Source organism: Lontra canadensis, unplaced genomic scaffold, assembly GCF_010015895.1.
Source record: "Lontra canadensis isolate GAN:19392208 unplaced genomic scaffold, GSC_riverotter_1.0 scaffold137, whole genome shotgun sequence".
Classification (NCBI taxonomy): Eukaryota; Metazoa; Chordata; class Mammalia; order Carnivora; family Mustelidae; genus Lontra; species Lontra canadensis.
The window spans coordinates 1,506,283-1,531,479 of record NW_022631131.1 but is presented as its reverse complement, the minus strand read 5'-3'; the positions used below and the strand labels follow the sequence as shown (position 1 = coordinate 1,531,479).

General features: G+C 50.8%; 1 protein-coding gene and 1 pseudogene across 1 annotated transcript in view; one reads left to right on the top strand and one right to left on the bottom strand.

Annotated features, from left to right (window-relative positions):
* Positions 1 to 2,544: 2,544 nt before the first annotated feature.
* Positions 2,545 to 4,361, bottom strand: LOC116858484 (annotated as a pseudogene).
* Positions 4,362 to 4,974: 613 nt separating this feature from the next.
* ASIC2 (acid sensing ion channel subunit 2) overlaps positions 4,975 to 25,197 on the top strand; it is a 965,442-nt gene continuing 945,219 nt past the window's right edge. Inside the window, exon 1 of the mRNA XM_032843252.1 lies at positions 4,975 to 5,991. Coding sequence (XP_032699143.1) covers positions 5,437 to 5,991 — 555 coding nt within the window. The 5' untranslated portion in view covers positions 4,975 to 5,436. The remainder of the gene's footprint in view (positions 5,992 to 25,197) is intronic.

Sequence of the window (25,197 nt, the reverse complement as noted above, 5' to 3'; positions counted from 1 at the left end):
TAAAGTAACAGGCTATGGGTATTGTGGGTGTGAAGTGGAGATCTCGTAATTTGAGCCCCCTGAGAGTTACCGCTCCGAACGTGGTACTCCTGGGTTTGCTCAACCGTGTGGGTGGGGGATTTAGGAGATATCTGCTTATCTGACTTTTGAGAAGGGGTTGTCCTGGGTCTAGGTGTGGGTCTTTTTTGGGGACAAAACGGGGTTGGGTCCTAGTGGGGTTTTGGGGGCACCTATGGAGAGTTTTATAGTGAAAGTTAGACCATCGTCGTAGCGTTCTTTATAGAATCTGAGGCCCCATGAGTATCCCCTAACCCAATTTAATTGTTTTTTTCCTGTTTCGGTGAAGGAAATTTTTAGTGGGTGGCACCATTTGTTTTGACAGTCTGGGTGTCTGGTCCATTGGGGTTTGTGCTTGTCATGGGAGTAATTTGCTGTTACAGTAATAAAATCCCAAGTAGAAGTGGGTTTCCAATAAGCATCACCAGTGGTTTCACAACCCCAACTATAGCAGTAGAAGTCGCTCGCCCCCCTGCATTTATATGTTCTTCCCCTCTGTTGAAGGTTCCCGGGACTGGGACATACATAGAAGGTTAGTGTTCTTAACATACTGCGACGGTCCCAGGCCCCACAACCTCCCCAGGGATCTAACCCTAATCGTCCGGGGGGTGATGGATTTGTGGGGGGTTTTTCTAGGTCCCTTCTTTCGAATTCTAAGTCCCAGTTTGCTGGGGCCCCTAAGGCTATTTTACAAATGTCAGGGTATAAGTTAGGCCACCAGGTGTAGGGAGTGGCAGTGTGTGATATATTCCAAACTGTTAGTCCTACACTATTAATGATCTGCCAGGTTAGAGTGGCTGGGGCATGGGGATTGGTCATAGGTGTCCAAGGCAATGAGAATAAGATCAAAACTATGAATAAGTCTCCCATGTTGGCTACTGAGGGGGAGGGTTTCGGCGCAGGGTGAGCTTAAGGGAATTGTCCTTACTATAGTCAACCGTCCACTTGGCGTTCGGGTCAGGTTTCCCGATGAGATCCGACAGGGGGTCGACTGGTTTCACGTGAGTGTGGTGGATCCAAGCTGCTATGTTGTCCACTTTAACAGCCGTAGGGGTGGTTAGGATGATCTGGTAAGGCCCTTTCCACCTGGGTTCGGAGTCTCGGGCCGGTGTCGCTTGACGAGGACCCAGTCCCCCGGGCGGTGTTGGTGGGATGCAGGTGATGGGCCTGTCTCGTATAAATCCTTCAGTTTGGGCCAAATTCTCCTGTGGACCCGCTGCAGGGCTTGGAGGGAAAACAAGAGTGAGTTATCCTGGTCCGACTCAATGAGATCGGTCTTGAGTTTGGGTATGATGGGAGGAGGCCTGCCATACATGATTTCATATGGTATGAGTCCTAGCTTGTAAGGGGTGTTGTGTACCCGATACAGAGCGTAGGGGAGTAGTGCCACCCAGTTAGCGCCAGTCTCCATGGTCAATTTAGCAAGGGTCTCTTTTAAGGTTCTATTCATTCTCTCTACCTGTCCTGAGCTCTGGGGTCTATATGCACAATGTAATTTCCAATTAACCCCAAGCACGGAAGCCAGGCCCTGACTTACCTTAGAGACAAAGGCTGGCCCATTATCTGATCCCAACATGACAGGAAAGCCACCTGGGCAGAATATCCTCAAGTAGTTTTTTTACTACAACCTGCACTGTTTCATGCTTGGTTGGGAAAGCCTCAGTCCATGTCAGGGGCCGCCTGGTTTACAAAGGACATAACTACTGCTGCCTGATTCTCAGGGGCCTCGGGATCCATGGGGGTGTACTGTCTAAAGGCTTCCATTAATCTCTCTAGGAATGCTGCGGGGCTCTCTGTCTTACCTTGCATCACTGCATACACTTTGGCCAAATTGGTGGGCTTGCGAGCAGCAGCCCTGAGACCCACCGTTAGAGTCTGGCGATAAATGAGCAGTCGTCTCCTACCTTCTGCCGCGTTGTAGTCCCAGTCAGGCCTGGTCAAGGGGAAACCCGCATTAATGAGGTCTGGATTGACCGTTGGCCGGCCATCGTCCCCAGGGACCAGCTTTCTCGCCTCCACCTGGATTCTCTCTCTCTCCTCGGTGGTAAACAGAATACGCAAGAGCTGCTGGCAATCATCCCAGGTGGGCTGGTGTGTGAACATGATGCTGTCTAGGAGGGCTATAAGATCTTTCGGGTTATCTGAAAATCACGCATTCTGAGTTTTCCAATTATACAGATCACTGGTTGAAAAGGGCCAATACTGGAGTCGGGGATTGCCAGTATCATCGGGGGGGCCAATCTCCCGGAGGGGTAAAGCAACAGTTGAGTCCAGCGGCGGGGGAGGGTTCTCCCTTTGAGAGCGCCCTCTAGTGTGCCCGGCAGGCCTGTCGGTCCCTCCGTGGGTGACAGGGGGTGCGGCCACCGCCTCTGGACCCTCCGTTCCACCTGGGGTGGAGCGGGTTTGGCCATTGGCATGGGGGCAACCTGGGGCCTCGTGGGAGGAGGTAGGTAAGGAGGTGGGTCTAAACTGAGTAAGTCTTGGCTATCAGGGAGGACAGGTGGAGGGGGCGCAGACGGGTTTTGAGGTCTGGGGGATTCCGTGGGTTGGGCTGCAAGGATCTTGCAACTTCCTGAGGACAGGAAGTGGGCCAACCAGGGAGGGGGATTTTCCACTAAATCTTGCCAGACCAGGATGTAGGGGGCTTGGTCTGGGTGTCCCTCTTTCCCAGGTAGGAGAACTTGGGCCTTGATCTTGAGGATTACAGGTAGACAGAAGGTGCCTTCAGTGGGCCATCCCACCCCATAGGTTGGCCATTCGGAGCGGCAAAAAGTGATGAGTCTAGATCTCTGGATATCCAGGCTCAGGTCATTGCCTCTCGCCCAAATGTCCCTGAAATTAGCCGAGAGGAGAGAGAGTGGGGTACTCTGAGTTTGCCCCATTTGACCAGGTAGCTCCCAGATTAAGAAAATAGTTAAAACAAGGAGAAAGGCGCCTAGAATAGGAAGGAAGCGACAGAGGCACCGGTGCAAGCGTTGCGAGACGACCGAGCAAGTGAGGAATTCGAAAAGGCGGGGTGAGGATGAACGCTCCCAATCGGTCAGCCCAAAGGGATGGATAATGGCCTTCGGAGGGCTGAAGGTAGGGGCTAGGCGAGTTCCATCCTCGAACAGCGGGAGTAGGAATTCTTCTCCTTCGTCTGCCAGGGTGAATCTAAAAGTGAAACAGGTTAGGAGACACGAATAATTTGGGAAAAAGTTTCCTCCAACCTGGAGGGGCAAACGTTAGAGAACCAGCAATGTTTAAGACAAAACATTAGGAGACATAACATTCATTTAGTTCCATGTTACTAAATCTGGTTTAGCCCGAATGCAATTTTTAGATACCGGTATCTTTCTTCCCTCCCATCGTGCACGAAGTCGCAGACAAAGGGAGGGGGATCTCTCAGATGCTGTCCTGCTCGCATCTCTCGTGGGAACTTAGGAGCGTCTTAGTTAAGGTCTGTCCGTATAAACCCCGGACCAGGCTACTCCGTGGAGTAGATGACCGTTATGCCATATGACGCCGTGCGAGACTCAGGGTGCAGCCCACTCAGACTCCATAGCCGAAGCGGTGGAGCCGTACAAATACATTCATACAGCCAGGCAGTCTTCAGATTCAAACAGGTTGGACACCCTCCCCTTTGATAGAATAAAAGCTTCACATCTACTGTTGTAACTTAGTTAACTGACACAAGGTACATGGAACACATAATTAACAACACAACATGGAGACATACTACACTTTTGATGGCCCCCGAGGTGGGATTCGAACCCACGATCCCTGAGAGGCCCCTGCTGGGCAATGAGGGACGTCTCCGTGGGCCCACTGGCAGCGGTATAGCGCGCCCGCCAGGGCTTGTTTGCCAGTCCTCGGTCTGGGACTTGAACCCAGACACAAATCACAGAAAGGACCCGATCTGGGACTCAAACCCAGATATAAAACACAGAAAGGACAGAGCACAAAAACAGGACACAGGAACAAGGCGTACAAAAAAGAACATAGGAATAAAGCCGGCTTTCTTACCGATTGGTTTCCAGCGACCCTTTGACTAGTTATCTGGTGGTCTTGAAAAGGGGGGGGTATCCCGGACGAGCCCCCAAATGCAATGCCGGATGCGTAATACGCCCACCTTAAAAGACCACCAGAGACGTGAGTCAAAGCCAAGCGGCAAGGGTCGTTTATTGCAAGTTCGAACCCGGACCTCCGCTCACTCGTTGCCAGTGACGCTTAGAGGTCCCGGGCTGGGTAGGTTCAGGGTTTTTATAGACAGGTACAAACAAGTTTTGGGTGGGGCTGAGCCCATTGGTTGACATTTTGAACATTTGAAAAAGGCAAATTTGGTGTTAGCTGATTGGTTTAGGGGGCCCGCGCGCGCGTTAAGCAATCAAACAGAAGCAGAACTGGCTGGTTAGCCCGCCCGCGCGAAAAGCAAGCTTTCGTACAGAAGCGAAACTAGCTGGTTAGCTTTTGGTTTCCCGATTCCCTAGATAGAATACGTTTTCAGTCTGGGGGGTTCTTTTGGTCTCTCACCGCCCTGCCCCCTCCCCCCACCCAGCAGCCTGGGGAAGGGGGGCGGGGGGGAGGGGAGGAGGCCGGCTCCCTGGGCGCCCTCTGGGTCTCGCCTTACTTCCGGGAGGCAGGGGTTGGTGGGGGGTGGAGAGGCGAGGCCGGTGGAGCCCCCGCGTCCTGCCAGCCTCCGGGTCCGCGCCTCTCTCCGCGGTCGCGCGCTGCCTCCTCTCCGGGCGCTGGCCGCCGCCTGCCGGCATTTGGAATTCCGCCCGCGAGAGAGGGGGGCCTGGAGGCGGCGGCGAGGAGGGCCGGCCGCCGGCGGCGAGCAGCGGAATCCGGGGTCCGGGGAGGCGAGCGGAGCAGCGGCGGCGGCGGCGGCGGCGGCCGGGGAGGCTCCGCGCGGCGCCCGCCCGCAGTGCATCAGCGTGGCCGCGCGACATGCCCGGGATGCTCCACGCGGGGCATTATGCACGGGTTAACAGGCTCCGGGCTGCCGAGCGACTTGTTTGAAGCATTTTCTCCCTCGCTCTCGCTTTTAATCTTGTCTCTAGTGGCGTGTGTAGGGGGGAGGACTTTATTTCCATTGGCTAAGCTCTCCCTTCCCACCCACATCTCTTCCACATCACCTTGGTGTCTCCCTAAATAAAACCAGCCCTCCTTATCGCCTGGAAAAAATCAGGAGCTAGAGTTTGAATGGGTTTATATAAACACTCACCCCTGGCGGCGTGCGGCTGGGCTCACGGCATAAACTCAAGGCACCCGGCCTGATGCGTGCCTTGCCGTGTTCTCTCCCTTGAACGTCAAGGTTTGAGCAGAGCCCGAGGACTGGGAACTCTTCCCTGGAATTGGATCAACCTGAAGCCAGTTGCGGAACTGCACAGGGTCCCCATGGACCTCAAGGAGAGCCCCAGCGAGGGCAGCCTGCAGCCCTCCAGCATCCACATCTTCGCCAACACCTCCACCCTCCACGGCATCCGCCACATCTTCGTGTATGGGCCGATGACCATCCGGCGTGTGCTCTGGGCCGTGGCCTTCGTGGGCTCCCTGGGCCTGCTGCTGGTGGAGAGCTCCGAGAGGGTGTCTTACTACCTCTCCTACCAGCACGTCACCAAGGTGGATGAGGTGGTGGCCCAGAGCCTGGTCTTCCCAGCGGTGACCCTCTGCAACCTCAATGGCTTCCGGTTCTCCAGGCTGACCACCAACGACCTGTACCATGCTGGGGAGCTCCTGGCCCTGCTCGACGTCAACCTGCAGATCCCGGACCCGCACTTGGCTGACCCGGCGGTGCTGGAGGCCCTGCGGCAGAAGGCCAACTTTAAACACTACAAACCCAAGCAGTTCAGCATGCTGGAGTTTCTGCACCGTGTGGGCCATGACCTGAAGGATATGATGCTCTACTGTAAGTTCAAGGGGCAGGAGTGCGGCCACCAGGACTTCACCACGGTGAGTACTTGGCTTTCAGCTCACTTTTGTGCTTGGTTCTCTTGAGAAGTGCCATGCTGGGCTGGGCTAAGGTGGGCGGGTTGGGGGTGTTCTCCCTGTGCTTTGGAACAGGAGGGAGAGTGTGGTGCCAGAGTTGAAGGCCAAGAGGGTAGTTGGCCGGAGTTGTTGGGACTGGTCGGAGAAGTCTGCCTGCTGGGATGGGCACGGTTGCCTGGTCAGATGTGGAAGGTGAGCAGGGGGCCTGCGGTGGGGGGATCGGTCCCCCAGATGTGCTGAGTTGGCTTCCCTCCCAACCAGAGGGAGGAGGCTGGAGCTGTCCGCTGTCCAGGGCACTTGGGATCTGAGCTGTGTGATCGGAACAGCTTGTCATTGACGAGGTGGCATTTTCTCTCTCTCTCTTTCTCTGCTCGGAAGTGGCATCAGGCACTGCATCCTGTGGGCTGGGCTGGAGCTGAAGCTGCCAGAGAAGGGGGTGTGGGGCCCCAGACAGCCTGGGTGGTTCCAGTGGCTTTGGGAGCTTGCTGGAGCAGCTCATGCTGCGCAGGGGTAGAAGCCTCGGGGCTTCCTTTTCTTGTGTGGATTCCGAGCTCCGTGTGGGGAGAGGAGAGGCCGGGGGACCCCGGGTCTCCTGGTCTGCTGGCAGGTTGGAGGCAAAGAGATGTCCAGGGTGCTTGGGCCCGAGAGGAGTGTGTAAGTGGAGGCCCGTGTGTAGGAGAATGGTCAGTGGGGTGTCCGTGAGGCTGAGGCGGTTCAGGCTGGCTCCTGGGAGCTTCGGCTTGAAACTCAAAGGCTCGGTTTGCTGTCTGTGCAATCGCTTAACGGCGTGCTCGGGAGAGGAGCGGTGTGGGGAGGGGGCGAGCAGCTGTGGGATTGGAAAGCCTGGAGGAGGAGTGTGGAGCTGAGTAAAGATGAAAGGCAGAGGGGGATGTGGCTCACGTTCAGGATGGGGCTTCCTAGAGGGGCAGAGAACGGATGGGAGGAGAGCTGTCGCTGCTGGGGTCCTCTGCCCAATTAGTGGGCTGCCAGGCATAACGTGGTTATAAGGGGTCAGACTGCAGCTGCATACCCCTCCTTGCTTCCAGTCGAGTCTGGGGCATCGGGGGCCGTGGGACCTTCCAGAAACCCAGGGTGGCTGCTTTTCCCAGAGCTGCCTTAGGGAGAACCCGGAGCTTTGGAGTCTCAGAGCCTGGAGCTAAATGGCCATGGTAGATTCTGGATGGCAGGTGCAGCAGTTGCAAAAGAACTGGACTCTGTCCTTCGCACTTGTGTGGGCCCTCTGCCTAAGGGAGACCCACCCTACCTTGCCGAGAGTGCATCTACTCCCCACCCGCTCTCCGGCCCACTGCGTACCAGCCTCTCGCTCTGAGTTTCTGTTAATGCCACAAACAGGCTCTGCCTGCAGCCTCTGTGATTCCAGGTGGCTGTCTGTGATTCTGGAAAAGCCCAGAGTGCCAGGGAGGAAGGGGCATTGCCCCTTGCGTCCCATAGAGCTCTGGTTCACTTGGGGGTGCTGTTTTTACCCTCCGTTTTTAAACACCGAGGGAGAACACAACAAAATCCTTGGTAACCTCTTTATACTAAAGAGGAAGAGGGTCTGGGCTGGGGGAAGGGACCAGCCATCCTGGAAGTCCTTCTAAATGGAGCAAACAGGACCCTGAAGCATGTCATGCATACATGATGTCTCAGGTGGCTCGAGAAGGGGACAATGACGCATTCCTGGAGGCTGAGACCATCCCTGTCTCCCACCCGTGCTTTCTAGTGCCGTGGTAACGTTCGGCTTCACCACTGCATCTGCCCGCTCGAACATGCTCTCAGCTGTTCCTCTGTCTGCCTAAACACACATGGAACACATAGAGGGAAACTGCAGCCAGTAGCAGACCCTGGGCCGAGTTCCCAAGCATCCCCATAACTGCGTGTCCAACTAGTAGTTTCATCTCCATTCATGATCGAGTTCCAGTTCCAAGGCAGGGTTCTTAGACCCATGGCTGCTGTTTTGCACTTAGCGCATCGTTTAAATCATTGGAGTCCCAAGAGGCCAGAGATCAGGCCTTCCAGCCTCACCTGGGCCTTTGACCTCTCCAGGTTGTCTCTCAAATAGCGAAGTTGCTTGTGGATATGGTTTATTACATAGTGACAGGCGTGTCACTCTCGGCCGTCCTCACCAAATCCAGGACGGGTCTGGCCGCGTGTTCCCCCTTGGACTGACCCTCAATGTCTGACCTCCCCCAGCACTGAAAAGGGGGTGAGCCTCAGGGCTGGATCCCCAAGCTATTGGGGAAGTGTCAAAAAGGAAATCTGGAGGGGGCCCCAGGTGGATGGCTGATCTTTCTCCCCTTTTGACAGTGGGACGCCAGGCCGAGCCTCTATGAGAGGGGACATGGCACCAGGTTTATCCCAAGACCTTGCGGTGAGGCATAATCCTTCCCATTCCCCCCTTCGTACACCCGTCCCTTTTGGCCTGGAGTATAGTATGCTGATTCCGAGGCTCTGGCATCCGCAAGAGGGCGGAGGACCTTGCAGGTGGTTATGGGAGAAGTCTAGTTCAGGGGCGGTCTCGATCATTCATTCTCTCTGCTGCTCTTCCCTCTCCACTTGGCTTATTTGTGAGGCCCTGCCTGGGTTTGTCCTAGGCTGGGTGGCTTCTTGCTTAACGTGCTGTGGCTGACGTATTAGAGAAGTATGGGGGGAGGGGAGGTCCCAGGTGGATTGCTTTTTCTCTTTTTCTTTCTCCATAAAGCATACCTAGCGCTATCTCCAGGGCTAAGGCTTTTGCATAAGCTTTCTTATTCCAAGTTCTTAGCTGGTGTGCGATGAAGTGCGTAATACCCTTTAATTAGTGAATGAGCCATGGTTCTAGCAGAGGGAAAGGCTGTTTGTGGAGGTTAAAAGTCCCAGGAAGCCAGGTGTGGAGTGCTGACTGCCATGTAAACAGGTGTGTCCCTTGCTGATGCGGGTACACCCTTAGCCCTCACGTGGGACCATCTGAATGCAGATAGGCACCTGTTTGCCCTTCCGGGGGAAGCCTGGTGGGAGGTCTGGATGGAATGTCTCTGGACGTGACGTTGGATGATCTAAGGTTACGATCAGGAGCCACTTCTTGGCTTGAATGGGTTTGAATCCTAGCTCCATCATTTTCTAGCTTATTCCCTAGGCTTCGACTTGGTCATGTAACATCTATTAACATGTGATTTTCTAACTCACAGGGTTACTGGGAGGAGGAACCATGGGAGACACTATAAGTGAATGTCTTTTTGTACTTTGTGACAGCTGTGCTGTGGAAGGCCGGGGTGGGGGGGGCCTTCTCCTTGCTAGGAGGAGGTTTATTATTGTCCATGGTTCCTGCCCTATTTGCAGCCCACCGTAGGAGTCAGGTCATGAGTCCTGCTGTGAGGATTAACCAGGGGGCTGGAGGGGGCTGCTGCTTTCTCTGTTTGGAGCCCAGGGTTAAAGCCCAGCCTTGTGGTGGTGGGATTTCTTAGAGTGGAAGTCCCAGCTGGGTTCAATAGCTAACTATTGCTGACAGGTGGCAACTCCATTGTGTGTGACTAACACGTGACCATGTCACGTTGCTTCTCTGCTCCTCACACTGGGGTTCATCTGTCTCCAAGTTCAGGAATGTAAGTGACCCTTCAGTTGGCACTTTTAACTCGATTTCCGTAGTTGTGTGTGTTTGTGCTTTAAACTTGAGATTTCTGGGTCTCCTGGGGGGTTCAATCGGTTGAGCATCTGCCTTTGGCTCAGGTCATGATCCCAGGGTCCTGGGATCGAGGCCCACGTTGGGCTCCCTGCTCAGCGGGGTGTCTGCTTCTCCCTCTGCCTCTCCCCCTGGCTTGTGCTCTCTCTCTCTCTCTCAAATAAATCTTAAAACAAAAAACAAAAAATTTGAGATTTCTTAGGAAAGGCATTTCTTACTGAAAGAGTGGTCTCTCCGCAGTGAGATCTTGTTAGAGGCACAGCTGGAGCTTAGACACCTGTATCACATAGCGTCACAAAGATGTGGAGGTGAGGGTTTTGGAGGCTCACATGCTTGGAATTCTTGCCCAAGACTGGCAGGTCCATGGCTAAGCTCTCCGTATTTATTACACAAGGAGCAGGTGCATGAAGACTGGGGGCTTTGGGGAGAGAGCTGCATTGGAATTCCCCCGGTACCCCCATTTGAGCTGTGATCTTAGGCACCTTTCTTAGCCTCAGTTTCCCCATTTTAAGAATCGAAACAATAATACCTGTCGCTCAGGTTGTACCCTGCCAGGGCGGCAGAATATGCCCAGAGCCCGGGTGTGGCCGAGGAGGCCTGGTGCATCCGGGGAGGGCCCCTTGCTCTGCTGCGCGGCCCACGGGAGTGTTACTGAGCCTGCGCTAGATGCTGGCTCTCTTGACTCCAGGCCAGTGTTCTTCCCACTCTTCTGTACTGTGACTAACCACTAGCTCTACAGCACAGTGCTGTAGAGCTTTGCTCACGGGGTTCTTCGTTCTCTGCAATGCTTAGATTCCCACTTTTCCCTGGGCTTTGGTTCCTGTGGAGTTCTGGAGCCTAAACATCCTCTCCTTCCCCACCGCCCAGCCTTCCCCTGTTGCATCTCTGTGCTACGGACCTACCCCCGGGGGGCTCGTGCTGCTCCAGCCCTTGCGAGGAGCTCCGTGACCTCCGTATGAGGTGTACAGCTTTTGTTACAGTGGGTCCCATCACTGCACGCACAGGCGTCCCTCTGTCCACCCAAGCGCACCTGCTCTGCAGCGGTTCCAACGTCCCATCAGGGCCTTGCCATCTGAGAGCTCACTGCTCCTTTCCCATCCCCTCTAGACGGAGGGCTAGTTGACAGCAGGCATCTCGGCTTCTAGGATGTGCTCTCTGCACAGTGGGTGCCGAATATGGCCTCGCCGGTGGCCAGTTGTCAATTACAAGTTGCTTTCTGTTTCCTGAACTGACCCAGATTCCTCTGTTTGTGGGCTCTTTGAGCTTACTTTTGGCTTTCCCCCCACCCTCCACCTCCAGGCTTTTTTCTTTAAATCCGACATGTCCTTTAAAATCCAGCTCTAGTATCTCTATAGCCTTTTCCAGGAAACCGTTGCCAAGCCCTCACCTCCATGGCCGTAATCCGAATGAATTTCTTCCTCCTCTGTCTTTGAAAGAGAATTTTGGCTCCCTCCTCCGTCAGAGCACTCACTGTGCCTTTCCTAGCCTTAGACTCATAAAGTGTTTACGCTAGAAGAGCCCTCAGAGATGATTTGATTTAATACCTGAATTCTTTAACCACGGATAATTCTTATACATTGCCTATTTCTGTCCCTCTTCCCTGTAAGACATGTTGTCTTTCCTGACCTTATATTCTCAGGGCTTAGAAGTGCTTAGCACATGGTAAGCTCTCAGACTGTGTCTTCCAAGTGCGTCAAGTGGGCTTGAAGCTACTGGAAGGTGAGAGGACACTCTGGCTGATATAAAGGGAGATAACAATTTTTCAGCCTCCTTCTCCAGCGTAGGTATCTGGGATCCCACCTGCACCACGATGACCCGTCTCATTATTGTCATTATTTTAATAATATGTTTCAGATGACAGAAACAATCCAAGCTCATGGCTGAACACTTGAGCAGTGTGGGGAAAGAATAGAGAAGAAAGAAAAAAATTGCCTATGGTAGCATCGCAGATGCAATTATAGGTATTATTTGGGGCTTGGGAGTATCTCCATTGGGTCACACAATGTATGCATGTTTGTGTGTCCGCGTGCCTGGGACCACACCTTTTGTGCATCAAGTGTCCTGTCTGGCATGTGGCACACGCCCAATCAGTGTCAGCTTGCTTTCTTCTTCTTGGGAACCTGGGGTCGTGTTCAGGGCGTTAGAGATTCCCTCCAAGGTCCTCTTAGAGTCAAAGCATAATCCAAAGCTAGGTCTGATCAATACCCCTCTTGTGAGCTCTGTTTTGTCCTTTCTGCCAGAAGCACTGGGGATAATTTGTAAGAGCCAGTGGTAAGCACCCCTCTTAATTCAACCTCCTTGGATTTTAGGGTCATAACTGAGTACCCATTACCCTCCTCTGATGCACTTGACAGTCCAGCTGTGCGTTGACCAGAAGCCACCTCGGTCCCCCTGTTTGTTGTATGTTTTTAAGGATGAACCACAGATGGTATTCATGGATACCAAATGAGCTCTCCTGACCCCACTTCTGGATGAGGTCCAACCTTATGACTATGCAGAGCCATGAGGACCATGGGCTGTGAAGACCATGAGATTCTGTACAGACCATTCCTGTCTGCCTCAGTATACGGGTGTAGACCCCAGCTCTCTCCATCCCCTGTGACATCTCTGGGCTCTCAGACAAGTGGTCTACATTGCACTTTTAATCCTTAAGGGGCTTGGAAGTTTTGTAAGCATCTTGCCATGTTGTTGGAAAGGCAGCCACTGCTAGGCTGAGCGAGCAAGCAGTGTTTCTTGGTGCCACTTCTGGTTTGTAGGACATTAGTCGTGTCTCCCTGGAAGCACTGAATTCTCTGACATGTTGGATGGATAGGGTGGTGACTGGGAGCTGACTGTTACAATGACCCACATCATCTACGTGCAGAGAAAAGCTAACACTACACACAGGCCACAGAATCAGGGCCTTGTTGCACGTGGGGTGAGTGTATATATCTGTGCCTCTGTCCCAGGAGTCCTTAGCCTCCAGAACAGCTGATGGAAAAAGGCCACCCAAGGGCTTTTTGAATTGGTAACGGGACCCTTTCCCCTTCTGTGATGGTTCCCTTTTCCTTCCTACAGAAAGTCCTTCCCTTAATGAAGAGAGGAGTTTTAGAAATTTTTCTCTAAAGCGAATCCTAGTTTGCTACTGATTTCTATAGTAAGGGCTGAAATGGGATCCCATTTAAAAAAAAAAAAATCCCCCAAAGGCCGAATACGGCAGCGTTTAGCCCTAAATTTGCAGTTCATATTTCAAAGTACCAAGGATCCCATTCTCTCCATCAGACCAAAAATATAACACCTAGGTCAAGAGATATCTGAAAGTATGCTGTGTGTTTTCTCTTTTTGGTCTGAGGGTTTCTGTCTGATGGAAATGTGTTGAAATAGCAAAACGTTCTGCTGAGCCATTTGACCCACAATCTATTATAACCTGGAACTAATGGCTTGCATCATCATTGCTGCAAGTGAAATTTCATATATCCCATGTCTCCCATGTAGCAGACTTAAAAGTAGTCCATACAGATGGGCCTTAGTGGTTACTGGGTAGCAGATGCCCCCAGAAATACATGGTCATTATTTGATAAATCTGAAGCTTGGGATAGAAGCTTGTTTATCAGATTAGGCTTTATTTGGGGACCGCAGTCCCCAGAGTGTCAGCCTTTGGATGCTAAAGCATCTTTCTATCTCCCAGGTGTTATTTTCTCATGACTCAGGTATGCTCTGTATTGATTACCTCAGTGATCATGGAAATTTATACTCCAGAATGCAAGCCCGAGACACGGGAGAAATGTATTCGCATGGATTTATTAACTTCTGTTGGTTGAGTTGTACAACATGGGGCAAGGTAATTAGCCTCTGGGGGCCTCAGTTTCCTCATCTGTAAAATGAGGGGGTTGAACTGCATGATTCCAAAGGATTTGCCCTCCTGTAGAACTCTACCGCAATAAAGTATAACCAACATTTACTTTTCTGATCCCACATCTGTTCCCTAAAACTACAACTTTTAACTTCTATTTGGGGGAGGGCACTAATGTTCTTTTGTAACCAGATCTACTTACCCATTTATTTGTTTGTTCGATTTAGAGAGATCTGTGCAGTGGGAGCAGAGACGCTCTGATATGCCGAGTGGCTGTAGTGGGGTAAAGGGAGGTGTAGCACCCTACTTTCAAGATCCTATCCATGAGCCACTACGTGTATCGGACTGACTGGATGTTTCCATCACTAGCCTCGTGCTTGTGAGTGGGGATGCGCATATAAATTAGCGAGGACATCTTTGGAAGATGCTGCCCAGACCCCCTCTAGGGGTGCAGGGTGCTAGGGGTGCAGTTCCTGACCGTGCATATCTGTACCAATGGCACCGCCACTCCTGGAAATAGCTGGGAAGTTATTCACCTCCCACCGCCTGGGGCTGGCCAGTGGCCAGCGGCTCACTGACCCAGGGGTCCGAATTGCCAGCCATCTTGCCTCGAGATGGAACAAACTTCCAGAGCGCTTTACACTCCAGAATTTCCTATGGGATCAGGCTGAGCAGGAATTCTCCTGTGCTTTCAACATCTTGGCTTACCTTTTCTCTCTTACCAGTATCCTACAAGCCTCACTCCCTGAGGTCTTTCCCTTGATAAACCACCTGGATGAGAAACCCATCTCAGGCCTTGTTAGGGAATACAGCCTGTATGGTGATGAGTTTTAGCTTTTCCATCTGTTTGGTAACGTGGAGAACCACCTAGGCATATAGATCTGTGTCTGGCTTAGAAAGAAGGAAATAGCTGTTTCAAAAGTCTTTGAAGCCCTGAACTTTCTAGATCTGTGTCCTCAACGGGGGCCCTATAACAATTTCCAGGAGTGGTTTTCCTTTTTTTTTTTAATCAAATGAGCATCTGAGCATCTTTCTAATTAGGATTCACACCTCTGGGTGCAGCCGATTTGTTCCTTTTTGGAGCTTATCGTCCAAGGAAAACCCTTCCTGAAGTTGCCCATAACCTTGGAGCTGAGCTATCCCTATTCACCCAGCTGTTGCCTACCCCAAGCCACTCCTATTCTAGCTCACACCTTCAGCAACATCTGAATTCTCCTCTTTTCTGCTCTCAAAACTTCCCTTTCAGCGCCCCTCCCCCAGCCAGCCTTCCCGGCCATTTCTTCCTGGATGTGCATCAGTCTCACTTTGAACCACAAGGTAGAGACTTTCATGTCAGCCGTGGCTTGGGCCCGTCTCTAAAGCAGGAGGTGGGGAGCAGTGTTTGGCTGATCAGAGGTGATGGTCTTCATAGGTCACCGAAACCATGAGTGATGAGTGTTGGAAAACATGGAGACTTGTTAGATTGCAAAGGAAAGTGGGTGACCCAAGGCAGGGCCGTTGCCTTCTTCAAACCTTTGCAAGGCAGTCTTGAGGAGGAGGAGTGAAGCTTTCTCTCTGCAAAGCTGGAGGGCAGAGCTAGCCCCAGTGCGGGAGAGGGGAAGAAGTTCAGAGAGGTGGCTACTGGCTGATTGGAAGTAACTCTCCTGGGAGTTTCGAGGACCCCATGCCCCTTCAACAGCTCCGGGCCAGGCCCTGCAATTGCTTATTACCAGCGCTGTAGGGGTAGATCAATGTCAGGTGAAGAGTTGGATTTACTAGCCTCTAAAGTTTTTTCCAATGCTGAGCATTCTCGATTTATTTCCTTCCTGAACAGATAGATACTTGAAGTCAGAGGTGAGGGTCCTTGGCATTTGACATTGGAAAGAATTGATCATAGATGCAAGCCAGCTTGTCCAGCCTGCAGATCCACCCCATTTCCCAACCCCGGGTAGGGCGGAAGCCAAGTGTTTCAGAAGCCAGGACGAGAAGGGCGCTGTGGGCCCATCCCTGCACACAAGAGAGCGGGTGTTCAGTTCAGGCAGGAAGTGTGTGGGTGCCTGTAGCCAGGCTTGGGGTGGCTGTTCGAAGACCTGGCCTCCCAAATCGAGTATGCATGTCTGCCTTGAAGTTCCCAGAGGAATTTGTCATAAGTTCTGGGCTCTAGATCCAGTCCTAGAGAGCAAATTCTGGATGTGGTTTAGTCTGGCCTGGTTCTGGGGACTGGGATGTATATGGGTTATACCAATGACCAGAGGTGACTCTGGGGTAGGTGGGGGTAGAGATAGACTGAGCTACAGGGAAGGAGGCTAATCTGGCCCAGAGAATGTCCTGTTCTGGAATACCAGGGGATATTGGCAAGGGCTGGAAAGACGAAGGGGCTTTGGCACCTGAGATAATTACATAGGAGATGAACTTTGTGGTGTGATCATGGGATTTAGTGCCCCATAGGTGTATGTTCCAGGTTTGTGGGACCGTGATTTTTTTGATTAATAAGAAACCTATATTTGGTCTTTGTTCCTGGCTCTTGGTACAAGAGCTTTAAAAACCCTTGGAATTTCCTGAGGGATTGGAGCGAGAGGAGCATCTTTGGTTATTCTTAATAAGGGCCTTTCAGCCATGCCTGATTTTCTGCTGATGAAGTGATTGCTTTACGATGAAGGCTGGTTGCCAGAGGAACCAACCATCTGACCAGACAGAGGGCTGGGGATTGAGTCAGTCATTAATGACCAATGACTTAATCCAGGGTGCCTGTGTTATGAATCGCCACAGAAACCTCTACATGAAGGGACCCGGTGTGCTTCTGGGTTGGTGAACACATGGAGGTAGGTAGGAGGGTAGGCATGGATGCTCTGTGCCCCTCCCCCATATCTTCGACACAACCTGAATTATCCTATAAATAAAACAGTACCAATAAATACACTTTTCCTGAGTTCTCTATGTCCCTCTAGCAGATTGTTGAACGTGAGAAGGGGGTTGTGGGAATCTCTGATGTACAGCTAGCTGGTCAGAAGCATGGGTGGCCTGGATTCCTCAGTGGCACCTGATGTGGGGGTGCATTCTTGTGGGACCGAGCCCGTAGCCTGTGGGTTCTGCACGTGTTCTGGGTAGTTAGCATCAGAATCATTTGGCATGAGGAGAACAGCCCACACATTTGGTGTCAGAAGTGGAGGGTTCTGGGAGTCAAAAACAGCTCAGTAGAAACCTTGGGAAAATTATTTATCCTCTCCAGGCCTCAGTTTCGCCATCTGTTAAATAATAATAACCCTGGCACTTGCCTCCTAGGATTGTTGGCAGCCATGGAAGGAAATGCTAGAAGTGAAACTTCTAGCAACGGGCCAGATGTAGAGGGACAACTGTTTTGTCGCTACTGTTATTTTTGTTAGGGCTAACATGAGCCAGTGATAAAACCCAGTGAGGGAGATTCCAAGAGCAGAAAGATTTTTGGGGAAGTCCATACTGCCATGAGCAAGTCTCAGGAGTATGGGGAATGAGGGTGCCATGAAGCCCTGCGCTCAGCTCCTGCTCCTGCTTGGGAGGACGAGCCACTGGAGACCCTAAGACTGTGTCCCAACTGGAATTCCTCCCGTTTGGTCATCCATGTGTAGTTGACAAAACCTGTGAATTACTAACATTTTCGGAGCCCAGAATATATCCCAGGTGCTGTTCTGGGTCAAGCATCTCATTCGGTCTTCACGATTGCCTTGGGAATGATGGAATATGGGTAACCCTTTTTCCCATGGAAAAAATGGGGCTCAGGAAAGTTAAATGACAGGGCTAATGTCACTTAGCTAGGAATTGGTGGAACTGGGATTTGAACCAGGAACTCTGGTTCCAGATCCAGGATGCTTTTGTTACAAGATGCTTATTTGAGCCTCCAGATAACTCATAGTGGAAAAGGTAATGATGTATCTGTTTCCCAGTTGAATACAAATGAGGCTCAGAGAGATCTGGTGACTGGCACAAGGTCACTCAGCAAGATGGTGGCCCTCTTGGGGATTAGAGTCCTGCCTTTTGATTTCCTGGGGCTGTCTTCTGTAAGGACCTCAAACTTATTTGTATAGGACTGAGCTGGGTGAAAGGCCATTCGTCGGCAAGTCTTCAGCTCCAAAGAATTGGGGTTTAGGCCTAAGCTCCCTCAATTTACCTGTGTCCTCTCCTGGGTACCAGGAACCTGGCAGCTGCCAGACCTGCAGCCAAGCAGGAAGACTGCCCAGCCTTAGTTCAGCAGGCAAGGCAGAAGGGCCAAGCCAGCCCACAGCATCCTCTTCAGGAGGGTTGAGATGCTGCAGAAAAAGTCCCTTCTTGCCAGGGTGACACTTGGGATCTCTCCAAGTTGCCAAATGTGGAGCTCAGGGCTCTGTGCATTCCATTCTGCCTAGCCTGCCCTTTTTGCCTCTGCCTCCACATTTTATTTATTTATTTATTTAAAAGATTTTATTTATTTATTTGACAGAGATCACAAGTAGGCAGAGAGACAGGCAGAGACAGAGGAGGACAGGAAGCAGGCTCCCTGCTGAGCAGAGAGCCCGAAGCGGGGTTCAATCCCAGGACCCTGAGATCATGACCTGAGCCGAAGGCAGAGGCTCCCACCCAGGTGCCTTACTTATTTATTTAAAAAAATTTTTAATTTGAGAGAGAGTGAGCTAAGGAGAGAGAGAATGAGTGAGGGGAGGAGGGGTAGAGAGAGAGGGAAAAGGAGACTCCCTGCTGAGAAGGGACTCCCCCTCCTTCCCCCCCACCCATGCGGGCCTCAGTGCCAGGACCCTGGGATCATGACCTGAGCCGAAGGCAGTCGCTTGACCGACTGAGCCACCCTGGTGCTCCTGTGTCCACATTTTAAGTCAGACTCTGGGTGGCAGAAAGGATGACCTTGGGAGAAGCAGATGTGTTTAAGGAAGCCGGTGGCTAGAACTTGGTAGAGAGAATTCCCACTTCTGCCTCTGAACCGGTGACTTGCATCTGAAGGTCCAGCCCAGGTGCGCCCTGATGGGTGAATGGGCAGGTGACAGAAGAGTGCAGTGGTTAGGAGCTGGGCTCCAGAGCGAGACTGTCTCGATTCAAATTCTATAATCAGATGTTAGTTGGGTAAGTAAGTACTCAGTTTGGTTTGGGGAGAACTGAAGAATTTGTGATGTATGTCACCATAGACCTCAACCTCTCTGAGTTTTTGTCCCCCCCTTTCTTTCCTGCCATTTCCACCCACACGGCAAACTTTTGACTTCTTCTCCAGGACTCTAGTCTTCCATTTCCTCCTTTCTGTGCTGTAAACTGAGGCTTTCCGGTGGGAATCTCTAGAGCGCCATCTTGTGTTTTCTCTTCCCCCATGGAGGTGGCAGTCGGGACCTCTCTCCAGAGCGGGAGTGGTTGCGATGGGGCTCTCACATGTCCCCCAGGATGATGTAGGGATTCCAGGTTCCCGCCTTCTCCCTGGGGTCCTGAGAGGGGCTTGTCCCTCTGTTCATGGAGCACGAGGAGGCAGTGATGAGAGAACAGCGTCCCCATGAACTGGGAGTAACCATGTCTTCTAAAGTTTGGGCCAAGGCTGCTTCTGCCTTCCTGGAATGATTTCTTAGCAGAATACCTTCTGTCCCCTGGGCCTGTTAGCTATTTCAGGGACATTTTAAGTGGCTATTAACAAATGTTGAATTATGGCTGCAGACCTCTGGGAGCTCAAGTGACATTCACATGAATCATAAGTGAGCTCTGTACAGTCGAGGCTGCCACAGTGGACTGGGATTAAACAAACAGGAGCCATTGTTCTCTCCAAAGCAATGAGGCAAGAACATGGCTCCTTGGAGCCTGGGATCGCAGGCAGTGTGCCCCTTAGGAGCTGTCCAGGACACAAGGCTCATTGCTGCAGGGTGGACAGATGCTCTGTGGTTTGCAGAGAGGCGTACTTGAGCCCAATATCTGGAGGTATTTACCGACCATGGGCATGTCCCAGGATAGGCCAGCCAGTCTCTGGGGCTATGAGCTGCCCAGAACATTGATTCGACAAATATCTTCTGAGTGCTTCCTATATTCTGGGCTAAGCTCTAGAGAAATGGAAATCAGTAAGGCCCAACCAGGAATTCAAGATGATCAGTCTAGTGGGGAAGCTGAGCGGTAAAGAGATTCCTTGAGCCTGAACAGCCAGAGTTTGCAGAGTCCAGAGGCAATACTGGGGAGGCTCCACAAATCTTCCAAAAACAGATGATATGTATATATATATATTTTTAAATTTCAAACATGTTGCAAGACAAGTTCAAAGAACTCCTATGTGTCCTTTCCCCCATGTCCCACCGATGTCCTCTCTGGCTAGAGGACCTCGCCTAGGGGTCACTCAGCTGTCAAATCCCCCCGTTGTCAAAGCCCCCAGTTGTCCAATGCCCCAAGCCTCCTTTTCTTGGGCACTGTTTCTTGGTTTCTCCCTGACTTTCATGACCTTGACATATTTTAGGATTCAAGGGCCACCATCTTGCAGAAGAATTTTCTGTTTGGGTTTCCCTTTTGATTAGCCCCAGATAACAGATTTTTGGCTGAATTTCTCAGAATTGATTCAGGATTCTTCTCACTTCCTCCCGTTCAGAGGCACATGATGCCTATTTGTCCCAATACTTACCATGTTAATTTTTATTCCTTGATTAACCTGATGTCTTCCAGGGAGACCCTTTGAGACCGTGTAAAGCCCCAGTTCTCAACCCTCTCTCACCCTCTGGCTCTATCATCATTGATTTTTCTTGCCTGAGTTGTTATAGTGACGCTCCCCAAATGGTGATTTTCTAATTCCATCATTTCATCCACATCTATTAGTTGACTTTCTAAAATACAGGTGAGCTCTCTTCTCCCTTTTTATTCATTTATTTATTTAAATCAATGTAGTTTCAGATCTCTATTGTATTCAATGCGTTATAATCTTTAATCAAAATCTCTATTTTATTCAATGGGTTCATCATTTCAAAACTCCAATTTTCCCATTTTGGGGAACCTCTTCAAGCTGACTTTTGTGTTCTTTTGACCTTTCCCTGCAACTTTTGAGCTCTTTAGCAGTTTCTGGCCCAGCCGGATGTTCCAGGTTCATCTTTTTCTTTTCCTTAGTCCTGTAATTGGTCATCTCTTCAGTGAACTCTGGTTCCTTTTAGTGGGAAATGCTGTTGAGAACGAAGATCCAGATTCTAGACTTGCCTCAGTGAGGGCTCCACTGCTCCTGGGCTCAGTGGACAGAACTTGGATATTTACATAATACACTTGCATCTACAGGGAAAACCATAATCTCACACCAGTACTTCCTACACCCAACGAAGGGCTTGAACTCCCCACCCTGAGATCAAGAGTCACATGCTTCCCCGACTGAGCCAGCCAGGCCCCCATCACACCAATACTTCCAATTCTGATCTACTTCCACAAGGTTCATTCTAGATCTTTCCTCTTTCAAGATTAGCCTTTCCTTTTTCCAGCAATAGGAAACCAGCCTCCCATTACCTTATCTACTTGTTTGTTCCATTCTGTTGAACAGAGACCATCTCCCTCTTCCTAGGGCTTCTGCTCTGCTCAGACGCCTCCTCACCTGGGCCCTGTCCTCAGGAGCTACCTTCTGGCTAGACTCTAGTGCCTTCCTTGTGTATGCTCCGGCTGGCTGTTCACCAGCTGCCTCCCATTCTTACTCAAATCTCCGCACTTGTCCCCCAAACATTTTTACAGCTTTTTAACTTTAAACATTCAGCATGCACTCAAGAAACAATCAAGATTCGTGTGGTGCATTCGGTTCTCCTGTCTCTTTAATCAAAGAGCTCTCCTCCAACGTAGCGCACACACAGAGTTTTTAAAAATAGCTTTATTGGGATACAATTCTATTATACAGTTTACCCATAGAAAGTGTTAAATTCAGCTGGTTTAGTGCGTTCAGTGTTGTGAATTTCAGAACATATTCATTACTCCAAAAAGAAACTCGGTCCCCATTAGCGGTTGCCATTTGCTCCCATCTTCCTTCCTCCGCCCCCTCCCCACACTAGCCTCAAGTGACTACTAACCTGCGGTCTGTCTCCACGGATTTGCCTATTCTGGAAACTTCCTACAAATGCAATCATATGCTACAGTATGTGGTCTTTTGTGAAAGAGGTTTTATGTAGCATAATGTTTTCAAGTTGCATCCACGTTGTAGCATGTGTCAGAACTCCGTTCCTTTTTATTCCTAAATGATCGTCCATGGGCTGAATGGGCCTCTTTTGATTTATCTTCATCATTTGATGGACGTTTGAGTCATTTCCATTTTTGGTGATTATGAATAATGCCATGATTCACACTTTTAGTAGTGACTTCTGGAAGAGAACAGATGATGGTCTTATACAATCTGATTATTGCCTTGTGATTTCGTTTAACCTGCTCCTTCTTTCCCTGCATTTCTTGTAAACGGGGAGTCACACATCAGGACCTGATGAGATTGAGGGTAATGACTTTGGCAAGAAAACGCCAGAGATAAAGCTATAGACCTCCTTCGGTATCATAGCAGGAAGAGTGTATTGTGTGGTTGTCCCACTCTTAGAGATGCTAGTTCTGATCACGTAGTTAAGGCGGCGCCTGTTGGGTCCTCTGTTGCGTTCTCTCCCATAATCAGATGGTCCCCACCATCTGTGGGAAGGTAGATGTTATGGTACCCTGCAAATGTTTTGTTTACCCTGATAGTTGAACCGGAATTAACAGTTTCATCAGAGGTGGCAAAATAGTGATTCTCCCATTGTATCGTTCTTTCTACATTTATGAGCTGGTGTTCCTGTGCAAAGAAGAACATTCCCTCATCAGCCAGGGACCAGCTCCGGTTCCTCCTGTGAAAGCAGGGTGAATGCTTCTAGTTGTCCTTCCACTGCCAGTTTTCAGAGGACAGGGTTGGCGTTGTAATTGCCATGCTGGGCTCTGAGGGGTGATGATTCCCGGACAGACCAGGGGTAAGGTGTTCACCAGAGAATGTTCGTGGGTGGGGAGGGAGCTGGGAGGTCAGTAGGTCTCCACTCAGCTGTCAAGGCAACCACAGATTCCTTCCAGATGCCATGGTATCCCAAGATGGACATGTTCATTTCCTAGATGGATTCTAATTCTTTGGCCTGTGTCTTGGTATCTCATCGCTTCCCTGGAGCCTCCCCCGGCAGAGGCCTGGTACTGGCATGGCCCCGTCTCAGTCTCTGGGGAATTCATGTAGTAGCCTCTCCTCAGTGGGGCAGAAAGGAAAGTCTCCCACGTGGATCCCATTTCATCGAACTACCGCTAAATGAAGCAAGCGTGTCTATGGAGCATCTGCTCTGTGCCAGGCAATGTTGCAAGCGGGTCCCACTGACACCATGATGGTGGTCCTTTCCTCCTCCAATGTTGTGCATATGACCATTGCACAAGAGATTTAGGAGATCACCAGGGTCTCAAATTTCCTGGTTCCATTCATTCCCCTGTTTCACCTTCTTATGCAGTGAATGACCAAGAGCTTCTGCTGGGAGGGGAGCACGGGGCAGCGTCCCTATCCTCCGCCTCCTGCCCCCATCTCCCTGCAAACCTGGATGGCTACACAGCTCTCTGGCTGTCAGCCTGGAGGGGGCACTTCTGAGTGAAGACAGGGTGCAGCAGGGAGGGGTTCACAGTGGGGAGAGGCACCCAGGGGACACAGGTAGTGTTGTCTCCAGGAACCCATGGCATCAGCCTCTGTCCCTCCCCCTGCACCCCTGCCTGCCATTCCACAGCATAGGCGGCTTCCTTCATACAACCTGCTGTCTGCCTCGCCTGCACAGGGGCACTAATTATCTGGCATGCTTACGAGCCCAGAGGATTAACACGGAACACGGGCAATGATGACTTCACTCGGTGGATCCAAGGCTACCTTCCTGGGAAAATATTTCAGGCTGTTTGCTGGGAGAGCATCTCACAACCAAACAGCACGTGTTGACTAAGTTCTCAGCCGTGGAGAAGCAAGTACATATCCACAATGTGTAGTTTATTCAACCTGCTGTTCGTTCGTTCATTCATTCATTCATGCATTCATTCATTTTGCGTTCCCTGAGGGCCCACTTTGTGCCAGGATGGATAAGACACATCCCCTGCCTGCAGGCGAATGTCCTATCTTTAGAGGGATGAAGATACATAAGTATATACCTTTAATTAGAATTGTCTTGAGAGCATTAGCTCTACTGTGTGTGGCGGGGGCAGCGCCTGGCAGAGGGGGAGAGGGAGTCACTACAACTGGGAGGACTGGAAGAACTCCAGGAAGAAGGTGGCATTTTAGCTCAGCCTTTAGGAGGAATAGAATTTTGACAAGGGGAAGGGGCAGGTGAGGGCATCGCGGGACTGCGGAGCCGTGCCCATGAAGCTCTGGGCCAGGTGGGTCCAGGGTGGGCAAGGTGTGTCCTTGGAAGAGGCCGGAGAGGAGGGAATGTCGCAAGTCTAGGCCAGAGACCGGCTGTGAGAGACCCCAGGCTGTCTGCTGTGGGTCATGGGAAGCTACTGAGTGGAGGGATGTGATTACATTGTCTTCTTCTTCTTTTTTTTTTTTTTTTAAAGAATTGTGCTTGTCAACATCCTGGTTGAGCATGGTTTTTAGATAAGAAAGATGTTGCAAAAATATGATTATGTTATTTATTTTTTTAAGATTTTTATTTATTTTATTTATTATTATTAATTATTATTATTTATTAATTATTATTATTACTTATTTTATTTATTTCCTTTGAGAGACAGAGTGCATGAGCTGGGGGGGGGGGTGGGGGAGGGGGAGAAGCAAACTCCCCGCAGAGCCGGGAGCCTGATTCAGAGCTCAATCCCAGGACCCTGAGATTATGACTGGAGTCGAAGACAGACACTTAACCAGCTGAGCCACCCAGGTGCCCTGTTTTGTTGTTGCTTAACATTTAAGTTTTGCCTTTATTGGACTCTTCTGATCCTATCTTGGTGAAGCACGAGTCCTTGGTGTGAATTACTGACTCTAGAGCACTAACAATACTTGGGTACTGAAAAACGGAATCATCATGTACCAGGAGAGCTCATCAAGGCCGAAAGGGAAGATTACAGCCTATGACTCTCAACCTTGACTGCCCGTTGGAATTACTTGGGAGAGCTTTTTTTTTTTTTTTAAATTTTATTTATTTATTTGACAGAGATCACAAGTAGGCAGAGAGAGAGAGAGGAAGAAGCAGGCTCCCTGCTGAGCAGAGAGCCCGATGTGGGGCTCAATCCCGGGACCCTGGGATCATGACCTGAGCTGAAGGCAGAGGTTTAACCCTCTGAGCCACCCAGGTGCCCCTACTTGGGAGAGCTTTAAACGCTATGTCTGGGTCCCACTCCAGAGACACCTGGGTTGAAGGACAGGCATCGGGATTTTTCAAAGCCCTCCAGGTTAGTTCAAATGCTCGAAATTAAACACTAGTAGTAAGAACAAGCAGCCTGGAGAGTTGGCCACAGATCCCAGTGCTAGGTTCTACTGACTGGTCCTCTCCCCTCAAAGTGCTAGCTCTTGCCTAGTTCTTAGCCCCATCCTCTCTGTAGCTCAGGTTGTATGCCTGCCATGTTCATGTTCACAGCCTTCCAGTGACCAGCAGGCAGGCCTGTCTGCCACAGCTTGGCCTTCGCACACAAATGCAGTTCTCAGCTCCGGTTGGCCAGGCCATCGATGGCTGAGGCTTTCCTGGGCAGAACTCAGAGAAGCTGTGAGGTTCTGCTCTTGGAATTATTAATCAAGGGCTTTCCAGTT